This window comes from Capra hircus, chromosome 11 (genome assembly GCF_001704415.2).
Source record: "Capra hircus breed San Clemente chromosome 11, ASM170441v1, whole genome shotgun sequence".
Taxonomy (NCBI): domain Eukaryota; kingdom Metazoa; phylum Chordata; class Mammalia; order Artiodactyla; family Bovidae; genus Capra; species Capra hircus.
In genome coordinates, this window is record NC_030818.1 from 10,804,407 (window position 1) to 10,825,516 (window position 21,110).

A 21,110-nucleotide genomic window follows, 5' to 3' on the forward strand; every position below is an offset into this window, starting at 1 on the left:
CTCTCCTCCTCCAAAACTGTCTATACTTCTGTTGGGCATCAATGCACAGAAAGCCAAGAATTTGGTGGCAAAATTAGAAAAAGACTTCCTTTCCTCATTAAAAAAAAAAAAAAGCTTTTATGTATTATGGAACAACATAAACAACTGTACATGAGGTTTTTTTTCACAACTTTCCTTTATTCTCCAAGAGAGGTGATTATGTCAGCTTCAGAGGTGGGGAAGAATACAGTTCCTGAGGGCAGTTGCTGCTAAGTCGCTTCAGTCGTGTCTGACTCTGTGCGACCCCACAGACGGCAGCCCACCAGGCTCCCCCGTCCCTGGGATTCTCCAGGCACGAACACTGGAGTGGGTTGCCATTTCCTCCTCCAATGCGTGAAAGTCAAGTCGCTCAGTCGTGTCCGACTCTGTGCGACCCCATGGACTGCAGCCTACCAGGCTCCTCCGTCCATGGGATTTTCCAGGCAAGAGTACAGGAGTGGGGTGCCATTAGGTATATATAAAAGAGAATCAACCTCATTGGAACCAAGAGGCAGTTGAAAGAGAGTGCAGCCACACAATATATATATGCCAGTGAGTGTATGCATACTTATTTTTCTGCATCTGTGTTCAGCTGTAAAATGTATCAAAATAAGTACAGATTAATGTTTGGGACAGGAAGAGAGCCCAGAACTCTAACAGGAGATTTGGAATCTTTACACCCACCTGGATGTTTTCATAAAAAATAGCCTATGTTTATGATGTGCCATATTCTATGTAGTGCACTTGCCTACAAACACATCTGTAAACCAACTCTGTCTAAACTCAACTGCAGATTTAACACCTCCACATGGATGCAGAAGCCTCATTTTTAACATGTCCAAAGCAGGTATCTTGACCCTCTTTCCCAAATCTGCTTCTTCCTCAGGCTTCTCCATCTCAGTAAATGTCACCTTTTTTTTTTACCCAGTTGCTTATTCTAGAAAACTAGAAAGCATTCTCTTTTTTAGCCTCCTCTCCCTCACTCTCCATATTTTATTACCAAGTCCAGGAGGAACTATTTCCTAAAAAATAAGTTGAATGTTTCCATTTCTCTCCATCTCTATCATCATCACTCTAATCCTAGACGCTACCCTTTCTGATACTGACTACTGCAACAGCCTTTAGGTAACCAGTATCCTCATTTCCACTTTTTGACTCCCTACTTTTCATTCATAAGCCATCCTCCATGTAGCAGCATGAAAAAATTACAAATGTAAATCAAACCGTAATTGCCAACTGGAAGAAAGTTCTAATGCCTTAATATAGTTTACACAACACTGCCTCATCTTGAGCCTACCTATCTTTAACCAACTCTAGTCACAGCTCTGCTCTACCCACACTGCCTTCTTCTCATTTGCCAAATGCATCAAACTTCCCGGTTGGAGCTCTGCCCATATTGTTCCTTCCGGCCAGAGCACTTTCACTCCTCACTCTGTCTGCGTAATTTACCTATATGTTCTAGATCTCTTTAGCAAGGTCTTCATGAGCTCCTAAAATTAAACTGGATCCTCCTATTCTCTTAGAACCCATATTTTCTTAATGCATCATTTGTAATTTATGCACTTATTTGTACCTATTTGTTCACATCTACCTCCCCACTTGAGCATAAGCAGAGGGGACATGATTATTTTGCAGAACCCTGTAAATGTAGCACCGATAAAGTATCTGTCAGGAATACTGGGTCATACTTAGAAGCAGAATTGTTAGATCACACAGTAATTCTATGTTTAATGTTTTGAGGAACCACTATACAGTTTTCCATAGTTGCTATACCATTACCATTACCGTTAGCAATACCCAAAGAGTTTCAATTTTCCATATTCCTGCAATCCTTGTTCTTTTTTGTTTCATAACAGCCATCCAACTGGGTATCTCTTCATAGTTTTCACTTGCATCTCCTTTATAACTAATGATGTAAAACATCTTTTCACGTTCTTTTTGGCCATCTGTATATCTGTCCCGGAGAAATGTCTCTTTAGATGCTGTGCTCATTTAAAATGAGACTGTTTTTTTTGTTGTTGAGCTGTAAGAGTTCTTCAGACATTAAGGATGTTAATCTCTTATCAGATATATAAGAACTGCAAATTTTTTTCTCAACTCTTGTTAGCAAACTTTTTACTATGCTGATAATTTTTCTGGGGTAGCGAAAGTTATGTTATTAAAGTCCAATTTAGTTTTTCTTTTTTTGGCTGTGCTTTTAGCACCATTAGTTGTAGGAAAACCAAGTCATGAATGAAACGAAACCTCTTTAGTCTCTTAAAGACAAAAAATACAATTGTTTATTCTTTTTGTGCCTTTCATTCTAAAATTAACTTCTGACATTTTCCCCTCACTGTATAACTAAATTTTCTATTTAGATGAGTGTTGTGTTAGCTGACTTCAAAGTTCACCACCAGTCATTTTCAGCTTCATTTCTCTGTAATGAATTCTCCATTTTGATTCATCTCTTCAGCTGGATGAGTCTTCAAGTAAATTTTTCAAGAAGGCACAGAGGTTGAATATACTTTCTAGCTCTTGTATACATGTGAAAATGTCTCTTCACTGTTACACTGCTTAATCAATATGCACTGGGCTTATTAATCCTTGAATTATATAATTTTCCCAGTAAACACAGACTTGGTTCCATTATTTTTACATTTAGCACTTCAAATAAGCCTGATATCAGATTTAATTTTGTTCTCTTTTTTCAACTGTATACTTATAGGATTTTTTTCCCTTTTATTTTAATACTCAAAAATCTTTTTCTGGTATGTATCTCAGTCTCCTTCTACTGATTTTTGCCTGGGTTTTTATGATAACTTTCAATCTGCATTCAGTGTTCCCTTTTTTAGGAGAGGGATGTTTTCCTCAATTAAGCCTTTGAATGTTACCTTTTTCCTCAGCTACAGGTGAAATTCTTGGTTTGGTTGACTCAGCTCTGTTTCTTGTGTCTCTCCTCATCTTTTGCAGCATCTTCTTATTTGCTGCTGGGCGTGCTGGGTCTTCGCAGCTGTCGGCTGGCTTTCTCTAGCTGCAGCAAGTGGGGGCCACCCTTCCTTGCACTGCGCGGGCTTCTCTTGTCGCAGAGCACAGGCTCCAGGCACACGGGCTCCAGCAGGTGCAACTTGCCAGCTCGAGGGTGTGCAGGCTTCAGCAGCTGTGCCACATGGGCTTAGCTGCTCCAGCAGCACGTGGAATCTTCCCAGGCCAGGGATCAAATCCACGTCCACTGCACTGGCAGGCAGATTCTTAACCACCGTACCACCAGACAGTCCCTCACAGCATTTTCACTTTCTTCTTTCTCCTCTGTAATTTTAGAGACTTTCTCAGATTTGTCTGCATCACTAATTTAACTCCCACCATGCTAATTCCATCCTTTCCTGCCTGAACAATATATTTTACGCCTGCTACCAAATCTTAATAGCTTGACACAGTCTTTTCCTTTATACCGTTGCTGCCCCCCTTTTATCTAAACTGAGACAAAACAGAAAATTCACCAATTGGAATAAGTGTACAATTCAGTAGTTCTTAGTACTTTCACAACCAATACTGATATCTAATTCTAGAATATTTTTGTCCCCCACAAAGAAATCTTCCATATGGTAGCAGTTACGCCCTATTTTCCCATCCCCTACCATTCCCTTGGTATGCACTAATCTACTTTCTGTCTATATGGATTTGCTTATTCTGGGAATTTCATGTAAATGAACTATACAATATATGATCTTCTGCTATTGGCTTGAAATATTTCTCCCTTTAATAATGTGGTTTTTTTTTCAGTTCTGTTAGTTTTGATTTATGTATTTGGTACTCTGCTGTTAGGTGCATATACATTTTATAATTGTTATATTTTCTTGATGGATTCACTCTTTTATCATTATAAAATGACATTCTTTGTCATTAATAACAATTTTTGAAGTTTATTTTGTCTCCTAATAGACACTCTAGCCCTCCTTTGCTATTATTTACAGAGTCATAGTCTATTCCATCCTTTAACTTTTAACTAATTTATCTTTGGATCTCAAGTGAGTCTCTTTTTTTTGGCCTCACTGCATGGTTTGTGGGATCTCAGTTCCCTGAGTAAGGATTGAACCTGGGTCCACGGCAGTGAAAGTGCTGAGTCTTAACCACTGAACTACCAGCGAATTATCAAAATAGAGTCTTTTTCAGAGAAAGACAAACATGATATGATATCACTTATATGTGGAATCTAAAAACAATGACACAGACAAACTTATTTATAAAACAAAAATAAACTCATAGATGTAAAAAAACAAACTTATGGTTATCAAAGGGAAAGCTGGGGACGGGGGTAAATTAGGAGTTTGGGATTAACAGATAAACACTACTATATATAAAGATAAAATAACAAGGATCTACTGTATAGCACAGGGAACTATACTCAGTATCTTATAATAACTATAATGGAAAATAGTCGGAAGAAATATATATAGGTAAAACTGAATCATTTTGCTATACACTTGAAACTAATATAATATTGTAAATAAACTATACTTTAATAAAAAAAATAAAGTGAGGCTTCTGTAGACAGCATACAGTTAAATTATGTCTTTTTAGCCAATCTGTCAATCTCTGCCTATCAAAGTATAATCCACTTACATTTAATGTAGTTACTAAAACTGTAGGATTTAAGTCTGCTATTTTCCTACTGTTTTCAATGTTTTATGCTTTTTTTTGCTCTTCAGTTGTACTATGCCCCTTTTGTGTCAAATAGCTATTTATTAGTATATCATTTTAATTCCTATGATGACTTTTGCTATATATAAAGTTATTTTCTTAGTGATTGTCCCGGGAATTAACATTCACATGTTAATATAAATCAACACCCTATTTAAATTAATACCAATTTTAATAGTATATATAAACTTTTCTCCTTTGTAACTGTCCCCTCCCCTCTTTATGCTATTTTCACAAGTAATAGCATTACACATTTTGTGTCCAATAACATAAATTTATAACTATTGTTTTGCATTTGTCTTTTATGTCATATAGGAGGAAAAAGGAACTACAAATAAAAATACCTTTCTACTGTCTTTGTATTAACTTATGTAGTTACTTTTACTATTCTATTTTTTCATAATTACTCTATTTTCATTATTACTCTATTTTTTCATTATTACTCTATTTTCATTATTACTCTATTTTCATTATTACTCTATTTTTTCATTATTACTCTATTTTTTTGGATTTGAGTTACTATTTAGGTTATTTATTATTTCATCTTGAAAAATCTCTTTAGTATTTTCTGTGAGTCAGTTTGTTAGCCATGTAGTCTCAATTTTTTGAGTATCTGAGAATGTCTTAATCTCTCCTTTATTTTTAAAGTTTTGCTGGGTACAGAGTACTTGGTAGGCAGGTTTTTTTCCCTCAGCCTTTGAATATGTCATTGTAATGCCTTCTGGTCTATATGGCTTCTGATGAGAAATCAGCTATTAGTCTTACTGAAGAGACTTTGTACATAACTCATGCTGCTGCTTTAACATTCTTTGTCTTTTGATGGCTTATGATGTATTTAGACATGGATCTCTTTGAGTTTACATTACTTGGACTTCCTTGAGTTTTTTGGATGCACAGATTAACAGGAGTCCTTAAATTGGCCAGTTTGGGGCCATTATCTCTCCAAATACTTTTCAGTCTTTTTCACTCTCTCTTCCTCTCATTATGTGTGTAACAGACTGCTTGAGGGTAATCCATAGGACTCTGAGATTCTGTTGACCTCTCTTCATTCTTTTTTTTAATTCTGTTTCTCACACTGGATAATCTCAACTGACCTATCTTCACCAAGTCACTGATTCATTCTTCTGCCTGTTCAAATCTGATATTGAGTTTTCTCTAGTGAATTTTTCATCATAGTTATTATACTTCTCAACTGCAGAATCTCTGTTTGGTGATTTTCATAATTTCTGTCTCTTTTACTGATATTCTCTATTTGGTAAAACACTGTTCTTATACCTTCTTTTAATTTTGCTTGTTTATTTGTGGCTGTGCTGGGCTCTCCTTGCTGTGTGGGCTTTTCTCCAGCTGTGGCGAGCAGGGGGTACTCTCTAGTTGGAGTGCATTGGCTTCTCATTGCAGTGGCTTCTCTTGTTGCTGAGCATGGGCTCTAAGGGCATGCAGGCTTAAATAGCAGCACGTGGCCTCAGCAGATTGTGGCTCATGGGCTCTAGAGCACAGGCTCAGTAGATGTGGCTCAGGGGCAGGGGCTTAATTATTCTGCAGCATGTGAGATCTTCCCAGATCAGAGATCAAATCCTTGTCTCCTGCACTGGCAGCTGGATTCTTTACCACTCAGCCACCAGAGACGCCCCCGTTAGTTCTTCAGACATGGTTTCACTTAGTTCTTTGAACATACTGTGACTTATGCTATTTTTTTTAAGTAACTTTTCTAAACTAATTCTATAAACTCTACTAAAGTTCCTACTCAACTAGCTTAGTGATAAGCTAAGATACAGATATCCTTAAACATCTATAAACAATGAATCTCTGTCTTTGCCGAGGGATTACGTGCACAGAGCCTTCAATACTGAGGGTAGGAAGTTAAAACTTTTCCCTTAGCCTTTCCTTTCTTCTTGTCCACAGCCTTAAGGGCAGGCAATGGTTAAAAGTCTCAGGTCTTTCCTGAGCATGCACTCAGGCTGTGCACATGTGTAAGTCTTCTAGAGTCCTAGGAGTATGTCAATGTTTTCAAAATATCTGTAGACATCTCATCTTCAGTTTTTCCTTTAAAGGAGGCTCATACACACTGGACAGCTCTGAGTAACATCAAATAAAGACAAGCCTTTTGAGTGGAGTCTTGAAAGAGGACTAGCTCTGTTCTACTCCCTCTAGTCCTGGAACTATAGGCTGATATTTTTCAAGATTCTCATTGAGCTGAGTGTGGGGATGAGAATAGAGTAAATTAAAATGCCACAAGCTTACTATTCTTATCAAGGTTCAGACATTTTTCTTCAATAAATGCTTACTGCAAAGGCTACAAGACTTTGGTTTATTTCCAGAGTTTTGGAAAAGTTTTTTATAAAGTTTTGCCAAACTCTGTTGCTTTTATCACAGGGCAAAATTTTTCATGCTGCCATTTTTTTTTCTGCTATAATTTTCTCTGCCATTTTTTAGCTATAACTTCTCATCTTCTTTTAAAAATTCCAGCCTGTTCTCTACCCATGGCTTTTTGCTTTTATTGACAGTTAAGTATTAGTAGTATATACATTATTTAAATGTCTCTAAATGAATATAAAAATAACATCTATATTTTATATTGATATGAGGTATAAATGTCTTTAAAAACAGACATGGTACCTATCTTTACAGAACTTACTCTCAAATGTAACTGGAACCTTGTTACTATTTTATAGTGTTACTAGTCCCAAAGAGTGTATTTCTAACATCTATCTCTTTCTTTCATTTCAGGGAATATTGTCACCCTGCTTATTTAACTTATTTAACCACTGCAGAGTACATCATGCGAAATGCTGGGCTGGATGTAGCACAAGCTGGAATCAACATTGCCAGGAGAAATATCAATAATCTCAGATACACAAGTGATACCACTCTAACGGCAAAAAGTGAAGAGGAACTAAAGAGACTTTTGATGAAAGTGAAAGAGGAGAGTGAAAAGCTAGCTTAAAACTCAACATTCAAAAAACTTAAGATTATGGCATCCATTCCCATCACTTTATGGCAAACAGATGGGGAAACAATGGAAACAGTGATAGACTTTATTTTCTTGGGCTCCAAAATCACTGCAGAAGGTGACTGCAGCCATGAAATTAAAAGACGCTTACTCCTTGGAAAAAAAGCTATGACCAACCTAGACAGCATATTAAAAAGCAGAGACATTCCTTTGCCAACAAAGTCCATCTAGTCAAGGCTATGGTTTTTCCAGTGGTCATGTATGGATGTGAGAGTTGGACCATAAAGAAGGTTGATGCTTTTGAACTTTGGCATTGGAGAAGACTCTTGAGAGTTCCTGGACTGCAAGTAGATCAAACCAGTCAGTCCTAAAGTAATCAACTCAGAATATTCATGAGAAGAACTGATGCTGAAGCTGAAGCTCTAATACTCTGGCCACCTGATGTGAAGAGCTGACTCATTAGAAAAGACCCTGATGCTGGGAAAGATGGTTGGATGGCATCACTGATGCAACAGACATGAGTTTCAGCAAGCTCTGGAACATGGTGAAGGACAGGGAAGCATGGCGTGCAGCAGTCTACGGGGTCCCATGGGGTCACAAAGAGTCAAACACGACTGAGCGACTGAACAGCAACAGCAAATCTCTTTTTTTGTGAGATTACCTTTGCCTTGTGTTTTTGTTTTTAAAAGGATTTTATGAGTTCAACAGTTTACTCATTCTCAATTGAGAAATTTTTCGGCCCAAATATCTGCAGTGGTTTATGACTTGCCCTCGGCCTCAAACTCTAGTTGGATCTTCCATATATCTATAGAAACACAATATACTCTTTAGACAATAGCTATAAAAACAATTTCAAGGCTTTCACTAGTAGCTCTACTGGTGTAAGAAAATATTGTTTTCTATTGTTAATTCCATCCACTCTCAGAACAGATGGAAGAACATGAAAGAATGACAACCTCAAGTATATAGCTAACAGATCTCCTCTTGTCTAACTGATGAATTCAGTACTTTATTGATAGGGACAATATTTCTCATGATACAATATACCATTCCTGAGTCATTTTCTCTTCCCACTACTGTCCCATTTTTCTCAAAGTTAATGTCTCCAGAGGGAAGTGTTAGGGATGTAAATGAACAGAAGTACACAGGAGACCTCAAAAATACTGAACACTTATGATCAGATTTCTATTGGTACATTTCTGTCTTCTGAACTAGAGGGCTGAAAGTGAGACTGAGACCAAAGATGTTCCTACCTACAATCAATTAAGTGAGCTTATTTTATTTCTGGTAGCCATTAAGTGTCTTATAGCCATGCAGGTTGAGAAAAATTCTTTCCGGATCTTGGTTATAGGCTTAACAATCAATCCTAACACTGGCATCACATTGGGAAGTCAAAAGCAGCAGTAACAGGGGTTTTACCTCAGTTACCATTAGTTTGGTTTTCTTAAAATCGAATCTGTGTAACACCAGGGACAACTACTTTCTTTTTAATTTCTATACACATAAAGATGTCTACTGAGCAATCATGAACAATTCATATTTAAACTGAATCAAATCATCTCCTGTGGACCAATTAATATGTTATCCCAACAATCAAAACCCCACATCCTACCAACTCAGTATCTGTATCTTATAATTTTCCATAGAAAATGTTTATTGAGCTGTTCCATGGGGTGCTATTCACTTTCTAAATCTACAGTTCTCTTGTGGTGATCTCAAAGAAGTGCTGTGGGATATTTTAAAATCCTAGGGAAATAGTGATACTTAATATCTGGTGTACACTACAAACAACCAAATCCCACAGACAGAGGAGCCTGGCGGGGTACAGTCCATAGGGTCACAAGGCTCAGCACACACAGCACATACACTACAAAACTAGCACCTAAATGTTTCAGCATGAGATACTGCTACATTCCTTTCAACTCTGTTGTCTCTTTGCAGAGTTGGGTTTTTGACTGTTTCTGTAACAAAAATAGCGAGAGTGGTTACGTCCCATTTCATCTCATGGTTTGAGAAAGTTTACAGTGCCAAATAGCTGCACATATCTCATCAGTAAGTAATTATGTGTATTTATGAACACAGTAAAATATTTTCTTTCAAACACAAAACCAAAAAAAAACCCTAGTATTTTTGCTTATTAAGTTGCAAGTTCAAAACAGTATTTTTATGTGCTAATTACACAATAGCTTAGTATTTGAAAAAAATACTTCTTGTAATTCTATGCTGCTGATGATTCATATCCACATGATGATGGGGAAAAAGATCACCCAACCAAAAACTAAGGTCATGGTTGAACAGAGAAAACTTGGAAACCTTTGTCCTAGATGGAACCCACTAACCAAAACGTGTAACTGTTCACGCAATTTTCTTGAAATATTTATTAAACGTTTGAGTGTACACAATATATCTGACACCTATCTGAACCAGAGACAGATCAAAAATAGTTCCATATTTCACTTAAAAACTCAGTAGCAATGAGCTTTCATATGTCATACCTGAGTGTGAGCTCTCAATGGTGGTATCTGATTTGGAATCCGTAGATGAAGGGATCTGTGTTAATTGTGGAACATAGTACATCTTCGTACTACCAGAAGGCTTATATGGCAATAGTAAAGGCTGGCCTAAGGAGATAAAGATCAGAATAATTATTAAGAAAACATTTATTAACTAACTGAGTAAATATTAAGTACCCTTCAAGATTCTTGGGATATATTCATGAACTAGCATTCTAGAAGGGGATAAACAGTAAACAATTAGCACACTAAATAAGCAAACCATCTACTACTTTAATAAATTATTAGTGATATAAAAAATTAGAAGATGCTGAGGAAGATAGGAAGTACTGGAGAAACTGCAGCAGCATGCAGTCTAAATAGAGTGGCTTTAGCATCTATTCCAATATATAGCAATCTATTCAAATATATTTCTCTAAGAAACAGTTTACCTTATACTGAACCCAAACCTGGTCACTCTTAACCCCTACAACTCAACTTTGGAGGTTCTGCCTCTAGAGTCAGAGGAAATAAATCTAATTCTATTATACGTGGCAGATTTTCAAACTAAAAGTTTTCTATTATTAAAGTATAAATTCTCAATACACAAAAGTAAAAGACAAAGTTCTACTATCAAAGATAGCTATTATTAACATTTTAATGTATTTCCTACATGTCTTTCCTCGGTATTTGTTTACATAGTTGTGTACAGTATATATAACTTAGACTTCAGCTTTTCCACTTTACATTAATACAATTTTCATTTTATTTCACAGCTTCACATTTTAAAAAAATCATTATACTACAAATTAAGTATATTTAATCCTTCTCCTAATGTTAAAAATTAGGGGTAAACTAAATTTTCAATAATTGAGAATTCTGTGAAAAAAGACTTCCTGTTTATAGCATACCTATTCTCCTCTGCTGTCCCATATCACATAGATTTTCTGATTTCAGAGTTAAAAATTATATCATTTATAAAGTTGTTTTATTATAAACTTCTAAAATTCTTTCTAAAATGTCTGTGACAGTATAATAATTTGATTATTATAGAGGATGGAGTCTTTTTCTGTATACTTTTCTTTCATGATGTGGTAGAAACATTCATTTTATAACAGCATCTTTTTAAAAAATTAATCAGTTAATTAATGGCTGTGCCGGGTCTTTGTTGCTACTCGCAGGCTTTCTCTAGCTGCAGCGAGTGGAGGCTACATTTTTGTCGCAGTGCATGGGCTCTAGGCACCTGGACTCAGTAGTTGCGGCTCATGGGCTTAGATGCCCCGAGACGTGTGGGATCTTCCCAGACTGGGGATCAGACCCATGTCCCTGTTCAGTTCAGTTCAGTTCAGTCACTCAGTCATGCCAGACTCTTTGCGACACCATAAACCGCAGCACACCAGGCCTCCCTGTCCATCACCAACTCCTGGAGTTCACCCAAGCCCATGTCCATCGAGTCCGTGATGCCATCCAGCCATCTCATCCTCTGTCGTCCCCTTCTCCTCCTGCCCCCAATCCCTCCCAGCATCAGAGTCTTTTCCAGTGAGTCAACTCTTCGCATGAGGTGGCCAAAGTACTGGAGTTTCAGCTTTAGCATCATTCCTTCCAAAGAAATCCCAGGGCTGATCTCCTTCAGAATGGACTGGTTGGATCTCCTTGCAGTCCAAGGGACTCTCAAGAGTCTTCTCCAACACCACAGTTCAAAAGAATCGATTCTTTGGTGCTCAGCTTTCTTTATAGTCCAACGCTCACATCCATACATGACCACTGGAAAAACCGTAGCCTTGACTAGACGGACCCTTGTTGACAAAGGATAATGTCTCTGCTTTTTAATATGCTATCTAGGTTGGCCATAATTTTCCTTCCAAGGAGTGTCTTTTAATTTCATGGCTGCAATCACCATCTGCTGTGATTTTGGAGCCCAGAAAAATAGTCAGCCACTGTCTATTTGCCATGAAGTGATGGGATTGGATGCCATGATCTTAGTTTTCTGAATGTTGAGCTTTAAGCCAACTTTTTCATTCTCCTCTTTCACTTTCATCAAGAGGCTCATATCCCCTGTATTAGCAGGTAAACTCTCCACCACTGGACCACCATGGAAGTCCTCTGTAACAGCGTGCATGTGTGGTCAGTCACACCCAATACTTTGTAGCCCATCAAGCTCCTATGTCCATGGGATTGTCCAGGCAAGCATACTGGAGTGGGTTGCCACTTCCTTCCCCCAGAATCTTCCTGATCCAGGGACTGAACCCACACCCTCCACTCCCCCCACCATCGCCTGCACTGTAGGCAGATTCTTTACCACTGCCACACCTGGGAAGTCCCCTCTGTAACAGGATCTTAATGTTAGGCTGGGTACATACTGTCCATCTGTACATTATATTTCCCAGTCTTCCCTGTAGCCATGTATGGACATATGACTAAGTCTGGGCGCATAAGTCAAATGTGAGAATAATGTGTGCAACTTCTAGGTATCTCATTAAAACACTCCATCAGCTACTGCTAAAATGTATCCTCTTACTCTTCTTTTTCAGAATTTTCTTTGTTATTCTCCATGATAAAATTTAAGATCAATTAAACAAGTACAAAACAACAATTTTGCTAGAATTTGAGTAGAAGGCAACCCACTCCAATATTCTTGCCTGGAGAATCCCAGGGACGGCAGAGCCTGGTGGGCTGCCATCTATGGGGTCGCACAGAGTCAGACACGATTGAAGCGACTTAGCATCGCAGCAGCAGCAGCAGTATGTTAAGAGTATAAATTCATTTGGGAATAAATGACATCTTTACAATATTCAGTTTTACTATTCAGAAGTATTTCATCCATTCTTTTAGTCTACTGGTCCTTTCTTTTCTACCCCTACACAGTGAAAGTGAACGTGAAAGTGAAAGTCGCTCAGTCGTGTCCGACTCTTTGCGACTCCATGGACTATACAGAATAGTCCATGAAACAGAATCCATGGAATTCTCCAGGCCAGAATCCTGGAGTGGGTAGCTTTCTCCTTCTCCAGGTGATCTTCCCAACCCAGGGATCAAACCCAGGTCCCCAGCATTGCAGGCGGATTCTTTACCAACTGACCCACAAGGGAAGCCCAAGAATACTGGAGTGGGTAGCCAATCCCTTCTCCAGCGGATATTCCTGACCCAGGAATCAACCCGGGGTCTCCTGCATTACAGGTGGATTGTTTACCAGTTGAACTATCAGGGAAGCCCCATCCCTACACAAAGGTTGTACAAAATTCTTGTTCAGGTTACTTCTGAATATATTATGGGGTTGTATCACATCTTGATGAAAGTGAAAGAGGAGAGTGAAAAAGTTGGCTTAAAGCTCAACATTCAGAAAACGAAGATCACGGCCTCTGGTCCCATCACTTCATGGGACATAGATGGGGAAACAGTGGAAACAGTGACAGACTATTTTTTGGGCTCCAAAATCACTGCAGATGGTGATTGCAGCCACGAAATTAGAAGACGCTTGCTCCTTGGAAGGAAAGTTATGACCAACCTAGATAGCATATTCAAAAGCAGAGACATTACTTTGCCGACTAATGTCCGTCTAGTCAAGGCTATGGTTTTTCCAGTAGTCATGTATGGATGTGAGAGTTGGACTGTGAAGAAGGCTGAGCGCCAAAGAACTGATGCTTTTGAACTGCGGTGTTGGAGAAGACTCTTGAGAGTCCCTTGGACTGCAAGGAGATCCAACCAGTCCATTCTGAAGGAGATCAGCCCTGGGGCCACCTCATGCGAAGAGTTGACTCATTGGAAAAGACTTTGATGCTGGGAGGGATTGGGGGCAGGAGGAGAAGGGGACGACAGAGGATGAGATGGCTGGATGGCATCACTGACTCGATGGACTGAGTCTGAGTGAACTCCGGGAGTTGGTGATGGACAGGGAGGCCTGACGAGCTGCAATTCATGGGGTCGCAGAGTCGGACACGACTGAGCGACTGAATTGAACTGAACTGAACTAATCACATATCTGAACAGAATTTTGTAGACAGCTATCACCTCTGATCAAACAGACCAGCTTCTTTAGTTTGTCCTTACAGACCATGATTTTCCCTTGTATCCTGTCATCACCTCTAGATGGACTCCTAGTTACACATGTCTAGTTTATAAAAATCACTTGATCTTAGCCAAAAGGCCAAGAAGTGATACTCGAGATAGTCTGATAGCCCCAGGAATGAGAACTCCCTCACTCCGGACACAATAACTTTTATATTACTTGGAATTATCACTCCATCATTCTGATGATTTGATATGAAATCCATATTACTAGTACCCTGCTTTCAACCAAGGAACTGACTTCAGAGTGAAGGAATGAGACAAGAGGCTGATGCCTAAAGGAATTCATTGTTCTCATCACAAGTCTGATCACCCACAACTATGGTAAACTCACAAAAAAAGAAAACAAAAGTGAGTGAACAGTTCACTGAAACCACTGCGGCACAAGCTGGTGGGTATCGCTTTCTGAGGCTGGAACGCTAGCTTACAGAATATGGCACATGCTCAGAACCATACATGGTTCTGACACTTCTATCCCACAGACAGAATGCATGCATTCAGGAAAAAAGGTAGAAGCCTTTAAAATCTTTCCTTTCCATCTCTGTGACTGTGCTTTGTTAGATGGAAGATATTAGAAATAAGGGAGAGGCAATTCTATCAAGAGACAGGAGCCATCTAGTCATTTTACATTCTTTATGTCACTGAAATAGTGACATAAGCAGGCAATAGGGGGTGACAATGTTGACTAAACTATGACTGACCTTAACTATCAAGGAGAAATAAGGTAACCTTAAAAAAAGACAGTCAATAGGAGTCTGGCTAACAACAAGGGGACCACTTTACCAAGCTTGATCATAGAAATTAACAAAAAATTATTTTAAACTTATATGTACAGGGCTAGTAAAGTTTTAGCCTACTTAAGAATACTTGTACCACTGCAACAAGCAAAAACCCAGCTAATGAGAACCTGGCTGAATTCAAGGGGAAAAAAAAAGAGAGGTATAGAGGATGGAAGAATTTAAATAATAGAAAAAATGGGCTGGAGCCTTCACTTCTAACGCTGCAGTCATCATTGTTAGAATATTGATTTATTAGTTTTCTTCTTCTGTCAGTGTATGCAAATTTAGTTCAAAGTTCGCAGAAAATGGACAATAACATTTGGGCAGAATTACAGTGGACCTAGAGCAAGAATGGCTATCACGTGAAGATGGAGAATTCTGAGAGAGAGAGGTGAGTTTTTGAATTGTCAACAAGTTTATATGTATGGATGTAGAAGTCTTCAAGTGTGAACTGCCTTTCTATGGGGGAAGAAGCCCTGTACAGCAAATCGTAATTGCTCCTGGAAGAGAAAAAAAAGGACTGGAGAATGGTAAAGAATAAAGTTCAACTGTAAAATTTACTTCTTCAAAAAACTTGAAAATGGAATTAAATGTAGACATACAGCATATTACCCTTAATTTAATTCAGAGCAGTGGACACCCAATCATAAATTTAACTTATTATTCTGTATATTTTAAAATATTTTTGAAAATTTTACTTTTAAATTCACAGAGTTAATCTTTTATTGGTAAACCAGACAATATTTACCTTTTAAAGTAGTCTTTTCTCCCAAGTACCTGTATGTAAAGGTAAAACTACATAAACTGTGGCCTCTATATAGACTGATCCATTTGATGTCAGAAGAGGTATAAAATACAATTTCATAGTTGGATATCCTCTCTTGTGCTTCTGCCACCAACATGAGAACACAGCCAAGAGTAGCCTGGCTTTCAGAACAAGGCATGTAGAACAGACCCAAAGCATTTTTGCAACCTGATGCCAAACTTCAACTGACTAGTAAGCCCATGAATGAGAAAAGCAAATGTTTGCTATAAACCTCTGAGATTTTCGAGGTTCTTACGTGGTATAATATTGGCAATAGGTAACTGATACATTAAAGATTTATTAGACTATACATTTTTGGGGTATATTTTTATATTACAATAAAAATACATGAAAAATATTAACTATCTCAACATATAAATGTATTTACTCAAATTAAGTACAATTTAAATTCAGAACAAAGCAATTTTCTTTATACATTTAAAGCATATCCCATCTTTATCTACAGACCCATAAACTTTTTGCACAAGTAGGAAAACTTAAAATTTATTTTGAATAGATTTGTACAAGTTACTGGATAGTTTAAAATTAGTAATTTAAAGCTTCCACTTTTACTTAGAGGAAGAATAGGAAATTAATTTTCCAGTTACTCGTCTGAAAAAGAAAACAACTTGCTATAATTTTGAATGTTCCACAGTATAAGCACTATCAAAATATCACTGTCAAGATAGCATACAAACACCCTAAATGTAGACCCTATGGTAGAGATTGCTAGCTGTTCACCAAATCTCATTTCTTCTTCATCCTGGAAAGCACACTTAAACTGACCCTAGTCAGTGGAAAGTGATCTGGGCCACCTCTAGGACCGGCACGTAAGAGCCTCACACATGTGCACCTCCACGTCTTCCTTCCCTTGCAGTTGACTATGATGGTGAATCCACCGTTCCATGTTTTAAAGACAGCAGGGTCATAGCCAACCTGGGTCCCTGGTCAATGTTTCACGAGCAAGAAATAGACTGGTATTGTGTTTGCAAAATCTGTTTAACATATACGAAATGATAGTTTAGGAAAAAAAAGCCAAATCATTTGCCTGCCTCTCTTAAACTGAACCACTACAGTTATTTCAGCTTTCATGAACTACTTGCAGGCTTATGACAAGTATTATGAGATGAAAATACGTCAACCACAAGTAGCATGAGCTTCACATAGGTTGTTAACTCCAATGGAATAGAAATAAAAGCATAATAAACAATATTCTCCTTATAGCTACGAAAAACAAACGACATAATCACATACAGCCTAATGAGTAAAATTAAAATCAGGTTTTTTAACTAAAAGGACTCAACCAAGAAATTTCTTAATTACAGACGAAAGTCTGTAATATGACCTAAAATGCAATCATATTCTCTTACCATCTGTACCATGAGGAACAGTAATCTGTTGAACTGAAGATGATGAAGCAAACTTGACAGGAACGTTGCCCAACTTCTGTGTGCTGAGCTCTGGAATTTCACGTCCATGATCTCCAGCATTAACAAAAATTTCAGATGAAAACGTGGCTTTACCTGGACTTTCTGTTGTTATCTGAGTGACTGCGTCAGATGATAATTTTCCAGAGGAGGGAGAAAACAGGGTCTTAATCTCCTCTGGTGATCTGAAAAAAAAGAGAAAGGGCACAGCAGGTCATATTCTTGGCTTATCACAAATTGTTATTTCTTTCCAAACATCGCTTCAATATTTTGCGGAGACATATCAGACTTCAATGGTGAACTTATTTCTGGAGTACACTTTGCTTTTTTAGATACTTATTACAATGCGATCACATTTATTTTAAAACTGACTTTTATTTTCAATTCACAATGCTATTTAATAAGGACAAGGTCCTTTTCAGTTGAAGTGAAAATATATCCATTCAAAAATAAAATTACTGGAAGTACACTATAAATTAGGGGAGTATGCTAAACACATAGAGTGTACAAAAAAAAAAAAGAAATAAAACCTTTCCTCAAAAAATTTATATGTCAGTGGGGGAACTGGAGGTTTTTAAGGTTGCAATTATGTATAAAGATTATAAAGAATACATATTAAGACATAATGGAGTAAATAAATGATTGTATAAACAACTAAATAATAGGAGGGAGAAGACAAATCATGCTAATAGAAAACCCCCATATGTAGGTAAGCCCCTCTTGCCATTAAGCTCCTCCGCAAGGAGGTGAAGCTTAATCTTAAGTTCAGTCCTGAGTTCACTGAGTTCCAAAGAAGAGAATAAAATGGCAGAAAAAGTAACTTCACAGTGGAGAAACCTGGCAAACACCATGTTATCCAAGTGATGATGGTTTGCATCACCAGTGATACCATGTGGACATTACATATCCTCTGTTACGATGTGGCGAGCATTCACCTATGGTATTCTTTGCCAAATCCCAGAACTCCAGTCTAATCATGAGAAAAACATCAGCCAAACTCAGATTGAGAAAAACTCCACAAAATGCCAGACCAATATTCCTCAAGACTGTCAAAATCATGAAAAACATGGAAGGGATGAGGAACTGTCATAGACCAGAGAGGACCAAGGAGACCTGACGACTAACTAAATACAGTGAGATACACTGGATAGGGTCCAGTATATCGGGGACAGGGAAAGGTCGCCAATGGGAACACTAGTGAGATCCAGAGAGTCTGAAGTTTAGTTAATAGTAATATATAAATGTTGGCTTCTTAATTTTTAAAAATATACTATGGTAAAGAGGTTAACTAGCAGTAGGAAAAACTGGGAGAGGAGTTAACTGTGTTATGTTTGTATCTTTTCTCCAGATTTTAAATTATTTGAAAATAAAAAATATTTATTTTTTTAAAATGTAGTAATATTGGATTTCCCTGGTGGGCCAATGGTTAAGAATCCTCCTGCCACTTCAGGGGACATGTGTCCAATCCTTGAACTGGGAGGATTCTGCAAAGAGTGGGGTGACTGGGCCCATGCCACAGCTATTGAGCCTGTACTCTACAGCCCACTGAAGAAGTCACCACAATGACAAGTCCAAGCACCGAATGAGAAAGGCCCCACACAGAAACAAAGACCCAGCACAGTCAGAAAAAGAAAAAAGGAGTAATACTGTATCGTATCATATTGATGTAACAGCTATATCACAAAACCAGAGGAGCTTTTAAATCCCTATCCTTTGTCTACTAGCCACTAATTAAAAGGACATCTCCCTTATGTATATAGAAGCAAAAATCCTAAAATGTTAGACAACCAAATGTACAGTGAGTGAGTGAATGTCTGTGTGCGTGTGAATGAACTCCTACCAAGCTGGTTTACTCCAGAAGTGCAAGGTAAGTTAACATTCAAATATCAACCAATATAATTTACTACATCAAAAGAAGAAAATTTGCATGATCCTATCAATATAGTCAGATAAAACATTTGATGAAATTCAATAATTACATATGATTAAAAACTTGTAGCAAATGGAAACTACAAGAAACTTTAGAGCCATGATCCTATTTATAGTGAAATGTGAAGAATGTCCACCATAGGAACAAAATAAGGATGCTAACTCTTACCTTCTCTATTCAGTATGTTAGTAAAAGTCTTAAATGGCATTAGCAGTAAGGCAGGAAAAAGAAATCAGACATATAAGGATAAGAAAGGAAGAAATAATACTGTCACTTTTCACATTTGATATAATTAGGGATACAGAAAATCTAAAACAATCTATAGATAACTTATAAAGTATGTTAACTTTTCAGAAGAGTTACCAGAGAAGAGAACAAACTTTTAAGAATTCCCCTACATTCTTTGGTATCTGAAAAGTTATACAATTAAAAACCAAAAGAAATGCAATATACATTATCATCAAAACATCAAATACCTAAGTATAAAAAAGATATAAGAACACTAAACAGAAAACTATTGATACATCACAGAGAGAAATTAAAGGTGGTCTGAATAGGATTTCCACTTCCAGTTATGATATACAGGTACACCTCATTCTATTGCACTTAACTTTATTGTACTTTGCAGATATTGCATTTTTTTTAACAAATTGAATTTTAGTTAGTAGTAATAGTAATATATAGTTAATAGTAATATAAAAATGTTGGCTTTTTAATTTTTAAAAATATACTATGGTAAAGAGGTTAACAATAGGAAAAACTGTGGCAACCTTGTGTCAGGTAAGTCTACTGGTGCCATTTTGCCAACGACATTTGCTTACTTTCTGGCTCTATGTCACAATTTGGTAATTCTCACAATATTTCAGACATTTTCATTATTATACTTGCTACATGATCCATGATCAGTGATCTCTGATGTTACTATTGCAAAAAGATTACACCTTTCTGAAGGTTCAGATGATGGTTAGCATTTTTAAGGTCTGCTTGTAATTAACATATGAACATCATTTATACATAATGCTGCTGCACACTTAGTAGACAACAGTATGGTGTAAACAAAACTTTTACATGCACTGGGAAATGAAAAAATCCACGTGACTTGCTTTACTAACATATTCACTTTATTGTAATGGTCTGGGACCAAATCCATAACTCTATAATACGTCTGCACTAGGTGGCCACAGAAAATCACTCCTATTGCAACAAGTAAACAAAACTGAATAAATTATATAAACATTATAGTTTAAAAATATCACAGAGCTACAGAAGCAATCAAGAGACAATATCAACTAATATGCTAGAAAGGGACATTTAGAGATCTAAGGCAGGGGGATTTGGTGTAGGAAGACATACTCTTCTGGAAAGAGAAATTACCAGAGCTTTTGGTGAACTCATTTGCTGGCACAATGGAGTGAAATCTAGCAGAAAACAAAGTCAAGCTGATGGGGGACTGAGTCAAGAAAGCTGAGTGAAATTTCCTGCACAGTCAAAGAACTAATGAAACAGAAATCCCACTAGATAAAGGGGCTTGTTTTTGAACAAGCCAGTTCAAATTCGCCAGTTTTTGAACCTACATAAGATAGGAAGCTAAATAACTAATGCTTGAGAGAAAGAAATTTCAAGTGACAAATCCAAGACCAGGAGATGACTGTGGCTCAGATCATGAGCTCCTCTGGCAAAATTCAGCCTTAAACAGAAGTAGGGAAAACCATTAGGCCATTTACGTATAATCTAAATCAAATCCCTTATGAACAGGGATCCCTTCCCTTTCCTTCCCACAGTGGAAGTGACAAACAGATTCAAGGGATTAGATCTGATGGACAGAATGCCTGAAGAACTATAATGGGAGTTCGTAACATTGCACGTAGGTGGCGACCAAAACCATCTCCAAGAAAACACAATAAGGCAAAATGGTTGTCTGAGGAGGCCTTACAAATAGCTGAGAAAAGAAGAGGAGCAAAGGAGAAAGG

General features: G+C 37.5%; 1 protein-coding gene across 6 annotated transcripts in view; it reads right to left on the reverse strand.

The window, feature by feature from the left end:
* The window catches only part of ALMS1 (ALMS1, centrosome and basal body associated protein), a 187,208-nt gene that overhangs the window by 53,698 nt on the left and 112,400 nt on the right, over nt 1-21,110 (reverse strand). For 5 of the 6 annotated variants that reach the window (XM_018055036.1, XM_018055035.1, XM_018055033.1 and 2 more), the window contains 2 exons: nt 17,154-17,395; nt 10,141-10,266 (listed from right to left, as the gene is read on the reverse strand). In XM_018055036.1, the coding sequence (XP_017910525.1) occupies nt 10,141-10,266; nt 17,154-17,395 (368 nt within the window). Of the gene's footprint in view, nt 1-8,245; nt 8,451-10,140; nt 10,267-17,153; nt 17,396-21,110 lie in introns of those variants that run through there. The other variant, XM_018055037.1, reaches the window with a different exon arrangement.